The sequence below is a fragment of the Miniopterus schreibersii genome (assembly GCF_964146895.1).
Source record: "Miniopterus schreibersii genome assembly, chromosome: 8".
In the NCBI taxonomy this organism is placed as follows: domain Eukaryota; kingdom Metazoa; phylum Chordata; class Mammalia; order Chiroptera; family Miniopteridae; genus Miniopterus; species Miniopterus schreibersii.
This window is the reverse complement of record NC_138109.1, coordinates 80,745,598-80,764,489: the sequence shown is the minus strand read 5'-3', so window position 1 is coordinate 80,764,489 and position 18,892 is coordinate 80,745,598. Positions and strand designations below refer to the sequence as shown.

At 39.7% G+C, this 18,892-nt stretch overlaps 1 protein-coding gene across 2 annotated transcripts in view; it reads left to right on the top strand.

Moving 5' to 3' along the window:
* EXOC2 (exocyst complex component 2) overlaps positions 1-18,892 on the top strand; it is a 193,093-nt gene that overhangs the window by 149,605 nt on the left and 24,596 nt on the right. For both annotated transcript variants that reach the window (XM_081143631.1, XM_081143632.1), the window contains exon 23: positions 926-1,067. In XM_081143631.1, the coding sequence (XP_080999757.1) occupies positions 926-1,067 (142 nt within the window). The remainder of the gene's footprint in view (positions 1-925; positions 1,068-18,892) is intronic.

Here is an 18,892-nt window from a genome sequence, read left to right as displayed (position 1 = left end):
TAATCTTACAGTGACCAGTAGTTTCTTCAATTAATCTAGTCCGTTGCTAGCTTTGGAAATTGTGTTTTATCTTCATGAAGTCTAGTTTTTATTATGCTTTAATCTCATTAAGGGTTTTCATTACTTTTCTAAGTTTAGTTGTTGCCTTTTCTCTTACAGTTGAATCTCACTGCTTAACAGGTGTTCTTGTTGCAGCTGTGAGACTCTCGCTGTGGGTTTGGTTTCCAACATTAGCTTTCTTAAAGCCTGGTCTGATATTGAAGAGAAGCTTGTATTTCGTGATCAGTGGTGTGGAAGCAGCCAGGCTACCAGTCTACCTCAGAGGACCCTGGGCCCAGTCCCCTCACTCCCCACTTCTAGTGCTCCACCCACCCACTGTAACTGCAGAGGACCCTGGGCCTAGTCCCCTCACTCCCCACACCTGGTGCCCCACCCACCCGCTGTAACTGCAGAGGAATGTGGGCACAGACCCCCTCACTCCCCACACCTGGTGCCCCACCCGCCCGCTGTAACTGCAGAGGAACGTGGGCGTAGGCCCCTCACTCCCCACACCTGGTACCCCACGCGCCCACTGTCACTGCTTGGCCTCTTGGGTGCCAGTGAGGCGGCACAGACTTGTTGGACTGGTGCTCACTAACCTCCTCACCCTGTCTACTCCCACCTCCGGCAGGAACTCCCAGTACACATGGGCTGGACGTTCTGTAAATGACCTGTAGTCCACACATGGGATTCATCCTGATTCCCCGGAAGAGCTGTACTAAAAATGGTCTTCATTACTGTACATAAATAAAATAAAGATGTGTTTTTTGTAGGAAAATTGATATGTACTTTAAAATATGCTGAAGTACTTTTAAATTTACATTATTACCTTTTCCTTCACCCTCAAATGGACACCTTATAATTACTCTTTATTATGTGTTTTTAGGTTAGCATGGCCTCCTTGAAAGAATTAGACCAAAGACTGTTTGAGAATTACATTGAGTTGAAGGCAGATCCCATCGTTGGCTCCTTGGAACCTGGGATTTATGCAGGCTATTTCGATTGGAAAGACTGCCTGCCTCCAACAGGTAAGTGGTCTCAGTTATTCAGGTTCTCTAAAAATAGTCTAATACAGCTAGAGTAATAAATATGGATATGCTTCTTATCGATTAACATATGCTTAAAATGCTTTTTATTCACACTTCTTATATTTACTAAGAGATTTTAGTTCGTAACTTTTTATTAGCTTAAGCCTATTTCTTGATAGTCTGGAATTTAGTACACTTTTTAATTATTAATACTTAATGACTTAGTTACTTTTGAACTCCAGAGAATAATTAATTATATCTTACAATACGTGATCATTTTTAGTAATGCATACTTACTTCCTGAGATATTATCCCTTTATTGCATAGGTATAACAAACTTCGACAGTTTATGCAACGACTTTGTGACTATCATCAAAAAATTTAGTTAAGAAATCTGGGCACGTCTACATAAGACCTAATTATTGATGCTGATAGGTGAAGGGTAGAAGGAAAAAGTGTAGGAGTAAGATTATCATAGTAATTTAGCAAAGAAAATTGACCTTCAGGAGAATGACTGACACAGTTCCGGTCTGGTCTTTGTGATGTCAAACGGAAGTCTGTTACGTTGCTTTACCGTATATTACTTTATCATATGTGTAACTATTGTGCCCTTGCTGGTGTCGCTCAGTTGGCTGGAGCATCGCCCTGCACCAAAAGGTGGCGCGTTCGACTCCTGGTCAGGGAGCATGCGGGAGGAAACTGATGTTTCTCTCGTTCTCTCTCTCCCTTTCTCTCCCTCCCTCTCCTTCCCTCCCTCTCTATAAAATCAGTTAAAAAAGCACATCCTCGGTGAGGGGGGAACAAACTATTGATTGTTAAGTCAGAGAAACTCTTTGATTAATAAAATACGGTTTCCTTGTATTTAGTAGTGTGCAGCACATAAAACCAAGCTACCTATCACATTTTCTAAAAATTGGTTTTAGAGGGAGGGAGAGAGTCATATGAAGCCTTTTACCTACAGCTGGTCATAATAGATATTTTTCTCTGAACTCCATTACCTTTCTCTATACGACTCTGCTGTTACCAAACTGGGTTATAGTTTGTGTCCCAAATATATCCTTTTAAAGTTTAAATCAGATCCTGTCAGTTTCATGCTGAAAATCCTTGCAGCACATTCCCGTTGTACTCACAGTGAAATCTGCAGAGCAGCTCCGTGCCTCGTGCACCTCCACCGCCCACCACTGCAGCCACGCTCCGACACGGGGCCTTTTGGTTGCCTCTTCAAGACTGCTTTTCCTTTGCTTAGACAGCAGTTCTCCCATATCTTTAGACTCCCTTTTGTCACTCAGGTCTCACTGGATCAGCCATCCGACCTGAAGAAATGCCATGGCCAGTGGAGAACAGTCATGGTACTTTAGGCTACCTGTGAAAATCACTCCTATTTCATTTGTAAAAGAGGATTTCCAGGGAGAATATTATAATGTAGTTCTAGCAGGAGCCTTTATTCTGAGTGAGCTTATAAAGCTAAATCCCTAAGTCATAGTTTGTGAGTTCATTACCACAAGATTGTTGATAAAACTGACCTGTGGTCAGCATGGCCTCTGACTAAGTGAACAAATCTTTCAACAACAAATGCTCCTTCTCTGGCATCTCACGATCTTCAGTCAGCAGTCTCTGGGACTTTTGATCTGCAGTCTCTTCAAAAGTCTTGGGCCCAGATGACTTGAAATTTCAATATTTTTGGATTTTAGAAATATAATATAGTGTATGTACCATATATATTATGTTACATACCCAACAGGGATTCCAGCAGAGAAACATGAAGTGATAATAACATTCTATTCAGTTCAGGTGAGAAATGCCACCGCGAGAGCTCACAACTTTGCAGATTGACAGACAAAATCTTCTGTCCTCAACTCTATATGTCCAGTATCCAGACTGCTGCTTGGTTCCTAGTGCCTAATCAGTAAATATTCGTTTCCTAACTGCATGGGTGACCCCTGGGAGCTCACAGGTGCCTTTGCCAGTGGCCTCACTGCCTGGTCACCATCACCCCTGGCTGACCTGCTGTGCTTCAGGGCCACCTCTGCGTGCTTTCTCCAAGAAGTCCTCCTCCTTCCCACCAGCAGGGTGGTTCTCCTGTTCCTGTTACACCTTTTAACCTCTCTTCTCTTTAGTAGTGTACATTATACATGTATATTTATTTTGTATCTTTTTGTTACCTTGTATTAGGGGAATTTTTAAAGATCTGAGGAGCTTCCTTTCACATTCCCAGACTTCATATTATTTAAGTATTTTTATAGAGTAGTAACTGAAAGATGTAGGTTCCAAAGGACAGATATCAAAAGGATTTTTTAATAAAATGGTTTTATTTTTTACTCAAAGTAACAATATGCAATACTGAGATATTACTGGGTTCTTAGCCTGCTGGTGGTAAACTGTTTCCAGGTTTCTTTCAAATTTGTCCGGCAGCTCTTAGCAGAGCTGAATGTCACCCCAGTCCTAGGAGGACCAGACAGAAGAGCCTGAACTCTGCCAACCAGCCTGGTTACTGCTTCTCACCCTTGGGCAGCCCACCTCCGCCTTATCTTGCTTTCTCTTGACTATTTTTATTTTATTAGTATGCAGTCTTGCTAAATGTGCAGGTCATCCTCAGTTGTTATCTGCCAAGTGTTTGCTGTATGGTTTTGCAGTTATTTTTCTCAAATTTTTTCCAGTGGGAAAATAAATTATATGATGTTATAGTTTCCATGATCATTGTTCACTTTTTAATAAATAGTACACAGTGAACATTAATATTGAATTGAATTAAAATGAGCATATCAACACTCATTTTCTTATGTCCTGTGAATTCTTATATGGTAGTTTTTGTGCACTCCCTAAATTTTGAGCAATTGCAGCTGAATTAAAATATAAGTATCATATCTACCCAACACATAAAAGCAGTTCTATGGGGCATTGCTGAATGTAACATATTATTCAGGGATAGTTTAAGTTTACTAAAATTAATATTCAGTTATTAGCATGTATTGAACATAATTATTAGCAGTGACATTATTCTTAAATTATCTGGTGGATATGTTCAAGGTCATCAAATTACTTGTGATGTTTCTGTGAGAATAGGAAAAATTATGACACAGCTACTGCAAGTTTCTTGTGTGTTTAATGATTGCTACAACAAATAGGACTTGGTCACTAAGCATCAATCTCTATGAACTTGCTCACATCTGTCTCCATTTAAAGTCTAAATGTTACTGAGAAACAATTTACTTGTGAGTGATGCAGAGGAGGACTCTCTTCGCCACCCCCATCCCACCCCACCCCACGCCACGCCCCACCTTTGACTTGCAGCTTCTCCTGACAAAGTCAGGAGTCCTTCGAGCATGCTGAAGACCATCAACAGCAATGACAGAGGTCCTGACTGAGTAGGAGGCGGGCTTGCTTTCTTATCAGTTCACCTATTTCAGGGTATCTTAGGTAAACAGCAGTGATGAGGTCTTCCCCTCCCTTAAGTCAGCTCACAGCACCTCAGAGGCTGGGGTCACACCATGGTGGACCCTAAGACGGCTTCAGCGAGGATATCTCCCTCCATAGTATCTCAGCATGAAATTGAATAATTGAACTAGTAAGCCTTTCGTGTGAGTAATAATGGCTTGTGGCCTCTGGATAATTTTTTAAACAAAATTGATTCTGCTGCCTGTGTGACATTAAGTGGTGTGGTGTTTTTACCTAACCTTTTTTTTTTAAGGTAAACAGACTTTCATTAGCAGAGGGCATGTGGCAATGTCAGCAGTCTATTTTCTCTTCCTCTGTTTCCAAAAGCAGTTCGTGTTGTCAGTGTCCATTTCACTTTTATAAACTGTACTTAGTTCTGTTCTTGTGTACTTATGACTGTGATCGCTGACTGAACCTCAGTCTTGCATAGTCATCTAGTGATTTTTAGTTTGATTAAAGGTGACCTGAGACCTCATGTAAAGTGAACAGCCAAAGTGCTGTGACTTCATCTTCTAAGTAATTTCAGTTAACACCCTTAGTGCTGTCTTTAGAGTTTTCATCTCCTGGTTTACCAAATTGAAATTTGTAAATCACATAGGTAACCAATTACTTATTGCTGAAGCTAGCAATAAATTTAGTTTCTGATACTGTATGTAGTAATTTAAAATTTCAGTTGAGTAATTTCATGATTCGAGATACCATTAAAGCCATAGCTTTGCTTTTTCAACCTGACAGTTGGATATTTAAATTGTTGTCTCTTCTTTATTTGTATATATGTCAGGAAAGATTATTCTGGTTAGTTCTGAGTCACCTAACTGACTGTTTAATTGTTCTGTTGTCCACAGTTATTAAGCGCTCTGAGTATTTGTATTTGATAAATTTCAGCTAAATTAAGAATATGATTGGTCTCCATTTACAAATACACATGGATGTTCTAGTCTTTAAAACATCTAATAAATATTTAAATAAGTAAAAATTCTTCAACTTTTTACTTAAATATTTTAACTTTTTCTATCTAAAATGTATATTCCTTAAAGATATTTAATAAATGAATTTTAACCATTTTTATGTAGGTAAAGTACTTCAGTGATTTTTTTTTTTTTAATATATCTTTATTGATTTCAGAGAAAGGAAAGGAGAGGGAGAGAGAGAGACAGAAACATCAATGATGATCGAGCCCGCAACCCGGGCATGTGCCCTGACCAGGAATCAAACCCGATCGCCTGGATCCCAGGTCGATGCTCAACCGCTGAGCCACGCCCGGCCGGGCACTTCAGTGATTTTTTAATGCAAAATGCTTTTATATAAATTGTAGTCATTGAAATTATAAGGGGAAGGGAAGACATTTATATATTCGTGGCATGAATAAACATAGTACAGTTCTAAAAATATATAAATGCATAAAGAGTTGATTACTGATATATATAATCCGGAGCAGAATAATTTTCCATAGTCAGTAATATGCCAGATCTCTGGCCCTGTAGTGCTGTTTCACTCGTGAGCGGGCATTACTAGATGTCCATTGTCGCTGCAGTGTGATGTGCTGGGAGAGCCTGTCAACGTGGCGAGGAAGGGAAATGGGAATCTAACTCGGGGAGAAGGGCATCTCAGCTCAGCTTAAATCTGCGCTCCTTCTTCTCAAGGGAATTGTTGTTTTACATTAGATCTCTCCGTCTCAGAATCTTATCTTTTAGACGTTTCCATTGCCTGTCTCTGTAAGAGCTACTTCATAATACGTGATCTCATGCATCTGGTAATGTAAGTAATTCAAAACTCAGGCCAGTTTAGCATTTCTAGGGAATAAAAGAAATGTCAGAAGAATGGAGAAAGGAAAACAGTATCCCCCCCCCCCCCCGAAAATGGAAAGCTACAGACCTCAAAAACTTGTTCTTTGAGCAAATGGATCATTAAAGTGTTTGTGGGCCCTTTAAAGAAGTAAATTGTATATGCTATATGTATGTATGCATTTATGCACACATGTTACTTATATACACGTTTCTATATACACACATTTGCTGTTGTGTACGTACATGGTAATATAGTTATCTCTTACTGAGTATGTGCTGTGTGCCAGGCAGAGGACTTTACATAGGTTATCTGATTTAGTCCTCCAGAAATAAGTGACAGTTTACCCTCATTTTCTAGATGAAGCCATTGAGCACAGACAGAAGAGAGTAAATAAATTGCCCTAGATCACATAGCTAGGAAGTGGTGGTGCTGGGGTTCAGAGTTCAAATCCAGCAGCCTCTACCTAAAAGCACTGTGTTGTCATGGTAGACAAAGAGCCCATAACCTCCATTGAAAACCTATTAAGAAAAAGACAGATAACCTGGTAGAAGAAAAGACACAAGTCATGAAATTCACAAAAGAACTAGCATGGCCAGTAAATTTGAAAACATATTAAAACTAAGAGATTTAAATTAAGATTGCATTATATTGTCATTTGGCATATGTTAAAAAGCTTGATAATAGTTGCTTTTTGGCAAAGACACCAAGAAACATGCTATGCCATCATCTTCCTAGGAAGTAGATTGGCACAACTGAACACAAACACTTATACATATATGTGTATGTGTATATGCGTGCATGTATATGCATACATAATTTACTTAGAAATTCTAAGAATTTATCTTAAGAAAAACATCAGACAAGTACGCAAAGAAAATATGTACAGTGATGTTTATTGTTGAAGCATTGTTTTATATAAGCAAAATCTAAAAAACTACCTAAGTGCTCTCATTAGTTAATGGGTTAAGCAAATTATGATATATCTAATTAAATACTAAGCAGCCTTTACAGTGGGTGAGATGGACATACCTTTACAATGCATGAGGTTCACACACACACATACTCAGAGATACTGTTTACATATTTGGTAGACAGATGCATTTATTATCCTCATTTTAAAAAAGAATACATCATTTACAATATGTACAGTTTTTCATATACAAATGTATCTTTACAAGGATGGGAAGTAGAATGTCACAAAACTTTAATTTTCTACTTTAAAATTTTGCGTTTGAATACTTGCACAGAGCATGCATTTTTATTTTTAAAAAGAAATTTTTGTCTTTAAAATATGAAGGAAAATTATCCAGAGAGTCATCACACTCATGAAAAAAAAGGTGCATGTAACACTAATTTTCTTCATAGACACACACTTGATTTGACAGTCCAAAAATGACACCAGGTAATCTAGGTTTCAGCAAGTCTTTTGGCAGTTTTTCCTGATAGGCTTTTGGAATTAGCATTGCTAGAATAATTATAGCCAGAGGGTCTAAATGTTAGTCCAGAGGGAAGTCTCTAGTTATTGCAAGAAGATTTTTTTTAACGTTTAACATTTTATTAGCCATTTGAAAAATGGAGTAGTAAAAACCACTATAGCCAAATTTATGAAGATAAATCTAGTAAGGTTAGCTATCTAATCCTATCTTACATTGTACTTACAGAGTTTCTGTGATGCTTTGTGTCAGCCTCTGCTGGAACATCCTAACTTTAGTGACAGATTTAGCATCTTTATTTATTTATTTAAAATATATCTTTATTGATTTCCGAGAGAGGAAAGGAGAGGGAGAGAGAGAGACAGAAACATCAATGATGAGAGAGTCATTGATCAAGCCCACAACCCGGGCATGTGCTCTGACCGGGAATCGAACCCTGATCGCCTGGATCCTAGGTTGATGCTCAACCGCTGAGCCATGCCCCGCCGGGCAGCATCTTTATTAATTATACTACTACTGAATCAAAAATAGAACCTGCAGAGGAATTCTGGTCTCCAGAAAGGGTGGAAGAACCTGTCAGGCAGGCTAACCCTTCCATGGTTAAAAATTGTAAACTCTGCACAAAATATAGAAAACAAGCATTTTAAGCACCGAGGAATCCTAGAAAGCAAACAGAAACTGGAAGGAATGCTTCAGCCTTTGAAGGAGGTGAACCTGTACTGCCCGAGGTCTGTCTGTGTATATAGCTGTCCCCTGAGGGCTCTCTCCAGCCTGCAGCACCTGGTGATTACTACTCCAGCAGAAAGCCACAGGCCTGTGCTATAAGGAATGCTGGCGAAGAAAGGAACAGTAGGGGAGACTTACATCTAAAGGTGAAATGAAATCACTGAAAATGTTGAATATGTGGGTAAATATAAAGGCAAATGGGTTCTTTGGTTTTTAGTTTATTTTTTTTAAAATCAATTGTTTGATGGAGAAAAATCCCTAAAATTTACTAAATTTAAAATTCATAATCAAAAGCACTTCTTTGTAGAAAACTCCAAGTTCAGATTGTTTTACTAGTAAAGCCTATGAAACACTTAAGGAGAATTAATACCAGTCTTACACAAACTTTATCAGAAAATACAGGAGGAGGAAACATGTTCAATCTCATTTTATAAAGCCCACATAGTCCCAAACCAAACATCTGACAAGGGCATTACAAGGAGAAAAAGTTATAGACCAGTATCTTTCATGAACATTGTAAAAAAGGAGTTTTAACAAATTTGTTTCATGAATCAAAGCAGTATTATCTGTACATATAACCAAGTAGAGTTTATCTCAGTCATGCACGGTTAGTGAAATATTTGAAAATCAATTACTATCTTAACAGTCTTAAAAAGAAAAATGATATAGTCATCTCAATAGGTTCAGAGACATCACCTAACAAAATTCAGCATTTATTCATGATAAAAACTCTCAGCCAACTGGAAATAGAAAGAAACTTCCTAAACCTGATTAAAAGATTGATGAAAATTCTATAGCTAATGTTATAGGACGAAATATGGAATACTTTCCTCAAAGATTAGAAAGGAATCAAGGATGTCTGCTCTCACTGTTTCTATTCAACATTGCCCTGGAGAAGGGCAACATTGCTGTTGTTAAAGCAAGAAAAATATTGAAAAATAATACAAACAAGTAAAAGTGTTTTCACTCCAAGACATTATTGTTTATGTAGAAAATTCTAAGGAATCTACAAAACTGCTACTCTAAATTGTCAGGATACAGAATCAATATACAAAAATCAGTTGTATTTAACATACAACAATAGGCAGCAAAAATTGAAAAATAAACTTATAAAAATTTTATTTGCATTAAAACATACACAATTAGGAGTAAATTGAACAAAAGACATTTAACGCTTCTACACTGGAAATTACTGTTGAATGAAATTAAAACCAAAGTAAGTGGGGGATATGCTGTGTTTTTCTGTTGGAAGTCTCGATATTGTTAAGTCACTTCTCCCAAATTGATCCATAGATTCAGTGCATCCCCAATCAAAACCTCAACAGGATTTTTTGTAGAAATTGCAAGATGATCCTAAAATTTGTTTATAAGGGTTAAGGGCTTTAAATATTTAAAACAACCATAAGAATGGGAAAGTTGTCATACGTTAATTGATGTAAAGACTTTAAAGCTACTGGAATAAAGGGAGTATGGCATTAGCATAAGGATAGACAAAGAGATCCATGAAACAGAATAAAAAATACTAAAATAGATCCACACATACACAGTTGATTTTTGACAGAGACACCAAGTAATTTCCAACAGATATACTGCAACAAGTGGATAAATATATGAACAATCATTTCACAAAAGAAGATACATAAGTAGCCAATAAATGAAAAGTATGCAGTATTGTCATTGGAGGATGCAGGGAAAACAAAGAGATACTACTTCCCACCTACTAGAATAGCTAAAATTAGATTGATAGTACTATTACATGTTAGCAAAGATGTGGAGCAACTGGAGCTCGTACATTGCTGAGCCTATAAAATGGTGCAGCCACTTTGGAAACAGCTTCTTATAAAGTTAAACATACATCTACCCTGGGACCCACCATTTCCACTTCTAGGAATTTTCCTAAATGAACAGAAAGTACGTGCACAAATAGACTTGCACAGCGTGACCATGACAGCTTTATTCTTAACAGCCAAAAACTGGAAACAACCTAACTACCCATCAGGAGGAGAATGTGTGAAGTTTCTGCAACACAGGAGTGTCCATGCAATGAGGAGCAGCTTATCTTGTTATTGATACCTAGCAATGTGGATAGGTCTCAAAACATGACGCTTAAGTGAGAGATCCAAATACAGAAGAGTGCATCATATAGGAAGGGCTCCATTTAACCCACCTTCAGGCGCAGGCTCACTCATCTGTGTTGACAGAAACCAGCACGGTTGCTGCCTGTGGGGGTGCTGGGGGCTGGAGGAGACGAGGCTCCGGAAAACTGTTTCGGAGCCTTGGAGATGTCCTCCATCACGATTGTGGAGCAGGCACACAGTTACGCACTTTTCAGCAAATCCCATCAAATTGTACACTTAAGATCTGTGCATGCACCGTATGTAAATTTTACCTAAAAAATTTAATGCCTAGAAAAAAAGTTAAAGTCGTACAATAAAAATTTAATTACTACAAAAGAGCATACAAAAAATAACAAGGTATAATTAGGAACTAAAAAGTCACATGTAAATTGTATAAGGATAGTTGTGAGGGTGACAATAGGAGGGAAGAGGTAACAGTAAGAGCTCATGCATGCACTCTAAAGGTTTTAGACGTTGGCAGTTCCAAGTGCTCTGTGACGTGGCTGCGCAGCAGTGAAATAATAGTTACAATTATAAAAATTTGTCCAGAGATAGAAGAGGCCGATTCCTGTGTCCTGGAGGCATTATATAGTCATACAACCAGGCTATATGAGAAACAGTCGTCAGAACAGACTGTTTTAGCCTGGAGAAAGGGTTAGGGACAGATCTAATAGCGCTCTTCAAATATCTGATTTAAAAACCCCACAAGACTCATTCTGTATAGCTGCAGAGATTATTAGAATTACAGTCAAGGGGGTAGCAGTGTAATTGCCAGTTTTCACATGGAGGGTGACCAGCCAACTGGATATGCTGGTTACCAGGGTCTCTTGCTTGATCCGAATGGCCTTGGGACTTGGAGACGAGACCCAGCTCCTATTAGCTGTGATGACCAGACTTGCCCTCATGTGGGTATCCAGAGGAACCGGTAGGATTGGGAGTTGAAATTAGTATGGTAGGACATTCCAAGCCCCTGTAGGTTTCCAAAAACGCTAAGTAATGTACTTGACGTGAAGTGTCAAGGGAAGTTATTAATATAGTGATGGCAAGTTTGCATGGTTGTGGGTTAGGAGGTGTGAAGGGGAGACCATCCCCAAAGTCTTGGAGTAAGGTGAGGAGATTGTGAGCTTGGGTGGGGTAGATAACAGCATTATTAAATGTAATAGAGATATTTACAACTTGGGGAGAATTGCCAGGCAAGCATTTTCACATTTCACTCAGCAGTGTATCTAACTGTTTTATGCTAGAAAAAATAATTAAATTTAAAATTAAGTATGTAAAACTTCTTTTCACAGCAGGAATTGAATCTCTCATATATGTTTAGAAATTAAAGGGGAAAATCAGTTACTTCAGTTCACATAGTTTAGTGTACGTCACTGCTCAATTATGCATATTAGAGACATTGCTGGAATGTTAAACTAAGAAAGTGAATTATCTAAGTTACCTAGATTTTTCTGCACCTCTAACATCTGTTGGCTGCCTGGCGGGGCCTGCTTGGCAGTCACTGGTTGGCTCTGCTGACTGACTGAGGCAGGAGCCACACTGATGTTTCACAAGATGACACCCACGTAGTTGCAGTCATCGCTGCGTCTCGCAGCTCTTTCCCCATCCTTAAGTGTCCTAACGAATGCCTGAGTAAGTATTAGAAGATTTTTTCCTCCCACTGAATATATACTGCTTTTACTTTCCTGTCAATTAAAAAATAAAGCCATATGCAAAGTTCTCCCCTCTGTTTAACTAAACTTCACGTTCTCTCCCCTTAGCTCCTTTTTCAGTTTTTGTTAAAGCATTTAGATAAACTTCTCTTGATTCTATTGATAAACTTCTTAACCTTTAAAAGACGGCATCATACAAACTCCATATATTTTCCAGGATCAACTGTACAAATAATGGTTTCTTTCCTTTTGCCTGTAAAAAAGAACGTATATGCTTAGGTTTCTGAGTATTTAATTCTGATCAGCCTTGCACTCCACCACAAACACTTCTAACACACATCACCTTAGACTAATAGTAAATATATAAATTCAGTGGAAAATATGGTATTTTTTCATTCTGAATAGTAATAGTACATTCTCCTAAAGGAATTTAAAAATGTTGCTTCAGTTATGCAAGTTAGCACTTGTTCACCAGTAAATTTTGAAGGACCTATTCATACTTTGTGCCCTGGCCAGAGGTGGAAATATATGTATTTACAACACTGAGACTAGAATTAAAAAGTGAAATGAATCTGTTACTCTCTATACTCAGTCTATAAAATATTTTCTTAATCTACAGATAGAAAATACATTTTCACTCACACATTTAGCAAATATGAAGTCTGTTAGATACGAGGTACTCTACAACTTTCCCAAGTTGTTCCTCATTTCCACCTTTGAAATGTAAATAGAGAAGCTGGCATAGGGGAAGCTCGTGCACAGTTTGAGATGAAGCCGTGGTGATTCTTAAGCGAGACAGCACTCGCCCTGCTTCAGCCTCGTGCGCTCTCCTGTGGGACTGGGGCCGTGAGGAGAGCCAGGCGGCGGGCTCAGGAGTCCCACCTCCTGCCCTGCCTGCCGTCCCTGCCCTCCCTGCCCTCCCTGCCCCGGGCGCCTCAATGAGCCGGGCATTGCTGGAGGAGCACCTGTGGCGCATGCTTCTCCTCCTGGGTGGTTGGTGGTGTGTGTGAGAAGGGAGGTGTTTCGGTGAAACATTAGGTGGCAAAAAAGAGTTACGTGCCAAAGTAGATCTGTCTTCTCTTATGAGTTTATATTTGTTTATTTTTACAAACTGTATCTACTTGGACTCCCTTTAAAATTAAAATCCGTTGGGTTATGTGAGGGGGAAAAATATGAACAACAACTTCCGTGCTGCGTATTTTCTTTTAAATTGTCCTTTTCCTCCTTTGTATTTACCTAAGGAAAATATATTTCCACTGCCATGTGGAGAGTATCCTGGGTGGTGGTCGTGTTTCCCCAGCACTCTCCTCCTAATGCTGTTCTGGGATTTGAGCTAGGCTGCTGTGTTTCAGTGAGCCATTGCCCGCACTTCTGCATGAACTCCCAAGCGGTGGGCAGGCTGCTCCCCGTTTGTATCGTGAAATTGGCACCCCCTATTTAAGCATCCCGCTCATCAGTTGTTAAATTGTAAACCACCCATGGGGAAAATTTTTCTCTGAAGTTTTTCAGGGAGTTTACTAAAGTGCCCTTTCAGGTGATACAGGGCCTACGCAGAGATGTTGCTAGGCTGCTTTCTGGGTTTCCTCACTGATCAGTAGGCATGTTTGGATTTGGAGAAGGAGCTCTCACCCCATCAATATCTCAGCCTAAATGGAAGGAAAGACAGGAGAACACTTTGAACTTGGGGGGGTTTGAATCAATAACAGCCCTCTTCTCTGCCCACGTTTCAGACTGTTGAGTAAGACAGTAGAGTCAGCAGGTGCAGAGCCGATTCTGGAGAACACGCTATAGCTGGAAGAGCCAGGTGAGCTTCCCAGCCGCCAGCCTCCACCTTGAAACAAGCCGCCGAAGGGAGAGGCCGAGACTGCAGAGCAAATCCATCTGCCTCACGGGCCCAGGGTGGAGAGGGAAGAAGAAAGGGACCAAGCTCCCATCCCAGGGGTTGAATACATTCACTCACCCCAACCACAGGTGGGCGCGTCCATGCGCCGCCCCCTGGGAAGCCCCATCTGTAGGAGAGGAGTAGGGAGTGAGACGGGAGGCCAGGGGTGTCGGGCAGTCCCACTCCCCAGCCCAGAGGGGGGCTCCGTTCTCATTAGAAACCAAACCTCCGAGACATGGCTGGCTCTGGGTATGCAGGCAAAAGATGGGAGCCGATTCAGCAAATAAAATAGGTGTGCATTCTACTAATATACAGAGAAGCAGAGTAACTTCAGAATCTACACAGCAATGCCTATTACAAAGAAAATACCTCTGCCGGCACTTAAAGGATCAGTTGTAAAGACAGTTTGTAAAGAAATAAATTGACCCTGAAGTGTTTTTCACTCTACAGCCAACTTCTGGTTTTCTGGATGATGGAGTCCAGCGGTCAGACCCTCCCTCCCTTCTGGTTCCTTCTCAGTCCTGCCTGTGGCTTGAGCTGCACGTGTGTCCACGGTTCCTTCCTCGGCCTCTCCCGGGCTGGCTGCCCTGCTTCCCGACCAGCCGCATGCCTGCTCCTCTCCTAGCGGCTGCCTGCCCTCAGCTCTTCTTTCTCCAGGCCTTTGACGTTGCTTCTCAGCTCTGTCCATAGCTTCTGAATGGGCCCTGGCTCATAGTAAGCTTTTGGCAAGAGATTTATTGAACCAGTTGATTGATTAATGAGAAACATTTTGGCATAAGTTACTCCAGCCAGAGATGATAGGGGAAAACAAACGTCAACTAAAACGCCAATTTACAGTTTAGTTTTTAAGAGTAAAATATGTTTTTTAACAGAATATGAGATTGAATTATCTTCTTGTAATCATTAATGTCCAAGGAGAGAACTTTGGTTGAGTAGATAACAGTTACCAAAAATAATGTAAACTACCCATTTAGAAATAATTAGACTATTACAGAATAACACCCAGTATCTCTTAAATATAATTTCACCTTTCCAAAATTATTCTGAAGACTGTTGGAGCCTGGCAGAACTTTGTGAACCTCATATTCCTGGGGCTGTTTGTTTGACACTTAAAAACCTTCTCTGTGGATTGGAATGTGCGTGGTGGCCCTCAGTGACGCGCTGCTCCTCCATGACAGTCGGCCACAGGCCTTCCCCCTCTGGCCACGGAGCAGCTGGCAGCTTACTCTGCTTTTGATCAGAACAGATGCCAAGTGAGTGAGCGTCATCTCTGAAGAGAGCAGTCTAAGTCAATGACCTTTTCCTGCACTGAACTCTGAGGAAAATAGTTTTTATTAATTCCTCGGACTATTTTTATTAATTTCACTTAAAAAGTATTGTGAAGTAGATTTTAATAAACTTGTATTTGCTCTGTTGGTAAGAGAAAAGCAACTTCACATTTTCTAAAAGAACATAATCATAGTCATCTTTTTTTAAATCATAGTTTTATTATTTAATCTCACTTTCCCCCCCAGACATTTTCTCCTTTTTATAAGCAGTTTAATGTATTAAGTTAGTGCTGTAAAACCATTTGTACAACGCTTTGGACATTTGGTTATAATTTCTTTGTCTGCCAAGCATTTTTCAATAAAGCTAAATTTTGGCTCTAATGGTCTTCAATATGAAATTTATTAACTTTGAGATGACCTGTGGCCTACATATTGTCTCCATCGCATGCCTTATCTGTTAAAGTGCTTATTTTATTATGGATTAAATTGATAGCTGTAAACTATGCTATTTGGCATCAGGATAAACTAATGTACTGTTATGCAAATAAACAGTCAAAGTCATTTTTCAACTTTTTTATTTTGGACATTTTCTGACAAATCTTGGCTGACCTATTGGCTAGCTTCAACAATTATGAGCTCATAGCCAGTCTTGTTTTATCTGTACCCCTCTGCTCCCCACTACCTCTGGGATATAGTATTTTGAAGTAAATCCCAGACATTAGATCATTTCATCCATACACAGATCAGATAAGGGCTTATTTTTAAAAAACATAACCACAATACCTTTTCTGATCTGGAAAATATTAACAATTAATTCCTTAATCTTATCAAATATCCCATCAATGGTCAACATTCTCATGAAAGCTTTTTAGACAGTGTATTCAAATTAGGATTTAATCAAAGTCTACATGTTGCTTTTGGTTGATGTATGTCTGGTTACTTTTTTTATTACTTGCTCTCTAGGATCCCTCTTCAGCTTCTCTGTTGAATAAATCAGGCTGTTTGTTCTGTAGACACTCTCACTTTCTGGGCTTTTCAGGTTGCCTCTTCATGGTATCATTTTACGTTCCTCTGTCCCTTGCTTCCTATTAATGTGGGACTAATAAAGAAGCTCCATCAGTTGCAGGGTTTGATTTTGTTTTAATTTTGTTTGCTACCTCCAGGAGGTACATCGTGTTTGGTTGTCTCATTTTTTTTATGGTAAGATTGAAATTGGATATAAGTGGTAGCTTGATCCACCCTTTAAAAGTTTGTCATAACCTTTCATCTAATGGTCTTAGTACTACATATAATTGTTGCCATGACCCAGTCCTTTTTAGGGATTGCAAACTGACGATCATTAGCTGGAACACTAAGTAAAAAAAATAAGAAAATTTGTCAGCTATTCGGTTCCTACAGGAAAGGCAGGGTGAATATTTAATTCTTTACCTAGGAGTTTTCCGAATGAGTTAGTTGCCTCATAATTTTAAAGGTGATCAACAAGATATTTTTTATTTTGTATTGTTTTTATTAACTCATGGTTTGAGCATACTTAAAGAGTTTCAATTCATGATAGTAGTTGTTATTTTTTTTAATAGCCACATTGTACCCTCTCTCACTGGGGTCCTGTCCGCTTGCCCTGGCTCCTGATGCCACAGCCTGGAATGCCCCTGCTGGCAGTGTGTGAAGGTGTTCCGTGCGCACCGAGCTCGCTCGTCCTGGGTGTGGAATCGGCCACTGGAGAGGAAGGAAATAATAGGAAATAGGAAAAAACTTCCTGTCTCTTAACTTTGTATTACTCTTTCCACACTTTGTCTCTATCTTCCCTGTACCCCTGACATTTTGTAAACCTAACTCTCATTAAATCTCGTCTAAAAGTCTGTTCTAGAATTGGACAGTGTTAAAAACAGTCCCACTACCTGGTGTTTCTTAAATCCCAGCACTACCATCGCGCCTGCTCAAGGCAGCACCAGCTAAGCCCACTCCTTAGTGCCACAGAGCCTGCCAGCCTGGGAGGAAGGTCACACCCCTCTACCGTGGCATCTCCTGGGCAGTGAGGCATTAGAAAAACTGGGTGTATGTTCTGTGATTGTGAATGTGGAGCTTCTGTTTCTAGGCCCTATGGAAAGTGTTAGGGATTGGTTTTCCTAATTTACGTGATTTTGTCTTATTTTACACCTAAGAATCTTTTTCTAAAACTCATTTACACACTTCCCAAGTGTGTACGCCGTGGTAAACACCAAGATAACCGAGACAGGTATATATTCTGCACCCCCATCTATTTTTTTATCTCCTTGTGACCTTGGTTAGCTTTGGGGTTAATGTTCACCCTGAACTTAAAAGTGTTTGTCTTTAAACGGTCCGTGAAAAGCCTTAGAGTGCATTGGAGGGCCTGCCTGGCTCTGATCCCTGATTAGGACGTGCCCCGAGAGCTGCGGGTGGCTACGGTGCCCGCCAGACACGGTGAGAGGCAGCTGCGCCCACTCTTCTCGTGATTCTCTGTATGTTTCATGTCCTCTCATCTGTCATAAATTGAGTTCAGAAATGCCATCTCCATCTTTGTCTCTCTCCCAATTCCAGGGGAGAATCTGAGAGAGAAAAGGCACTTTAGTAAGTAGTTATTGGGCGAATCACACCCAACGTCCTTAACCGTCTTAATAGGCAGCAGAAGCCATGCCCGAGGTACTGACAGTGCCGCACAGCTGCCATCTTGATGACTGTTCTGAAGATCACAGTGGAAAACTTTGAGCATGTGTTTTTAAAACAACAACATCGTGAACATTTCCTGGGAGTCTACGGTAGACACATCCTTCCCTTAACAGCTCAGGAGACCGAGGCCCAGGTGGAAGGTTAACTAAGGCCGTGGAGATCGTTTGGTTGACAAAAGTGGGACTTTTCTCCTCTGCTTCAGTTTATCGCTTATCAGCAAGTTCATTAATGTGGTGAATTCTGTGTTGAATAAACAGTCCAGCAGTGGTGTAGTTTGAACCCAAAACTCAGTGTGGGGCTAGACTTTAAGTGATTGAAGCAGTAGACATGAACAAAACCAACTAAAGATAGTGTTAGTAAAATCTTTATATTTCTATTTCACAGCACAGTACTTGGGATATAGATTTTCCTTTGGATCAATTTACTTCAATTTTCAAATAATATCTCATACTAACAATCAAAATGTGTGCATGTCAACCAAAGTAAATTCATAAGTATGATGTATTTGAAAACCCATTTTTCATTTTTGAAATTACTGTCATTTCTAATTGCAAATGTGTGACAGCCTGTGATCACAGCGGCGAGGACTACGAATTATATGTAGAACGAACATCACTTTCAGCAAGTGTGTGTATTGAAGGAGTTTAATAATAGGTTTATGAAATCACAGAAATCCACCTTCAGAGACTCTAAATGTGATGGATGTGAAAGAAATGAATATTCTTGTACTCTGTGACTGGGTTACATTAATTGAAAGAAGATTTAGTGCATATTCTTGGACTTTTTTCTCTTCTTTTAAGTTTTGTGGCATAGCTTTTTTTATGCTGAGGAAAATG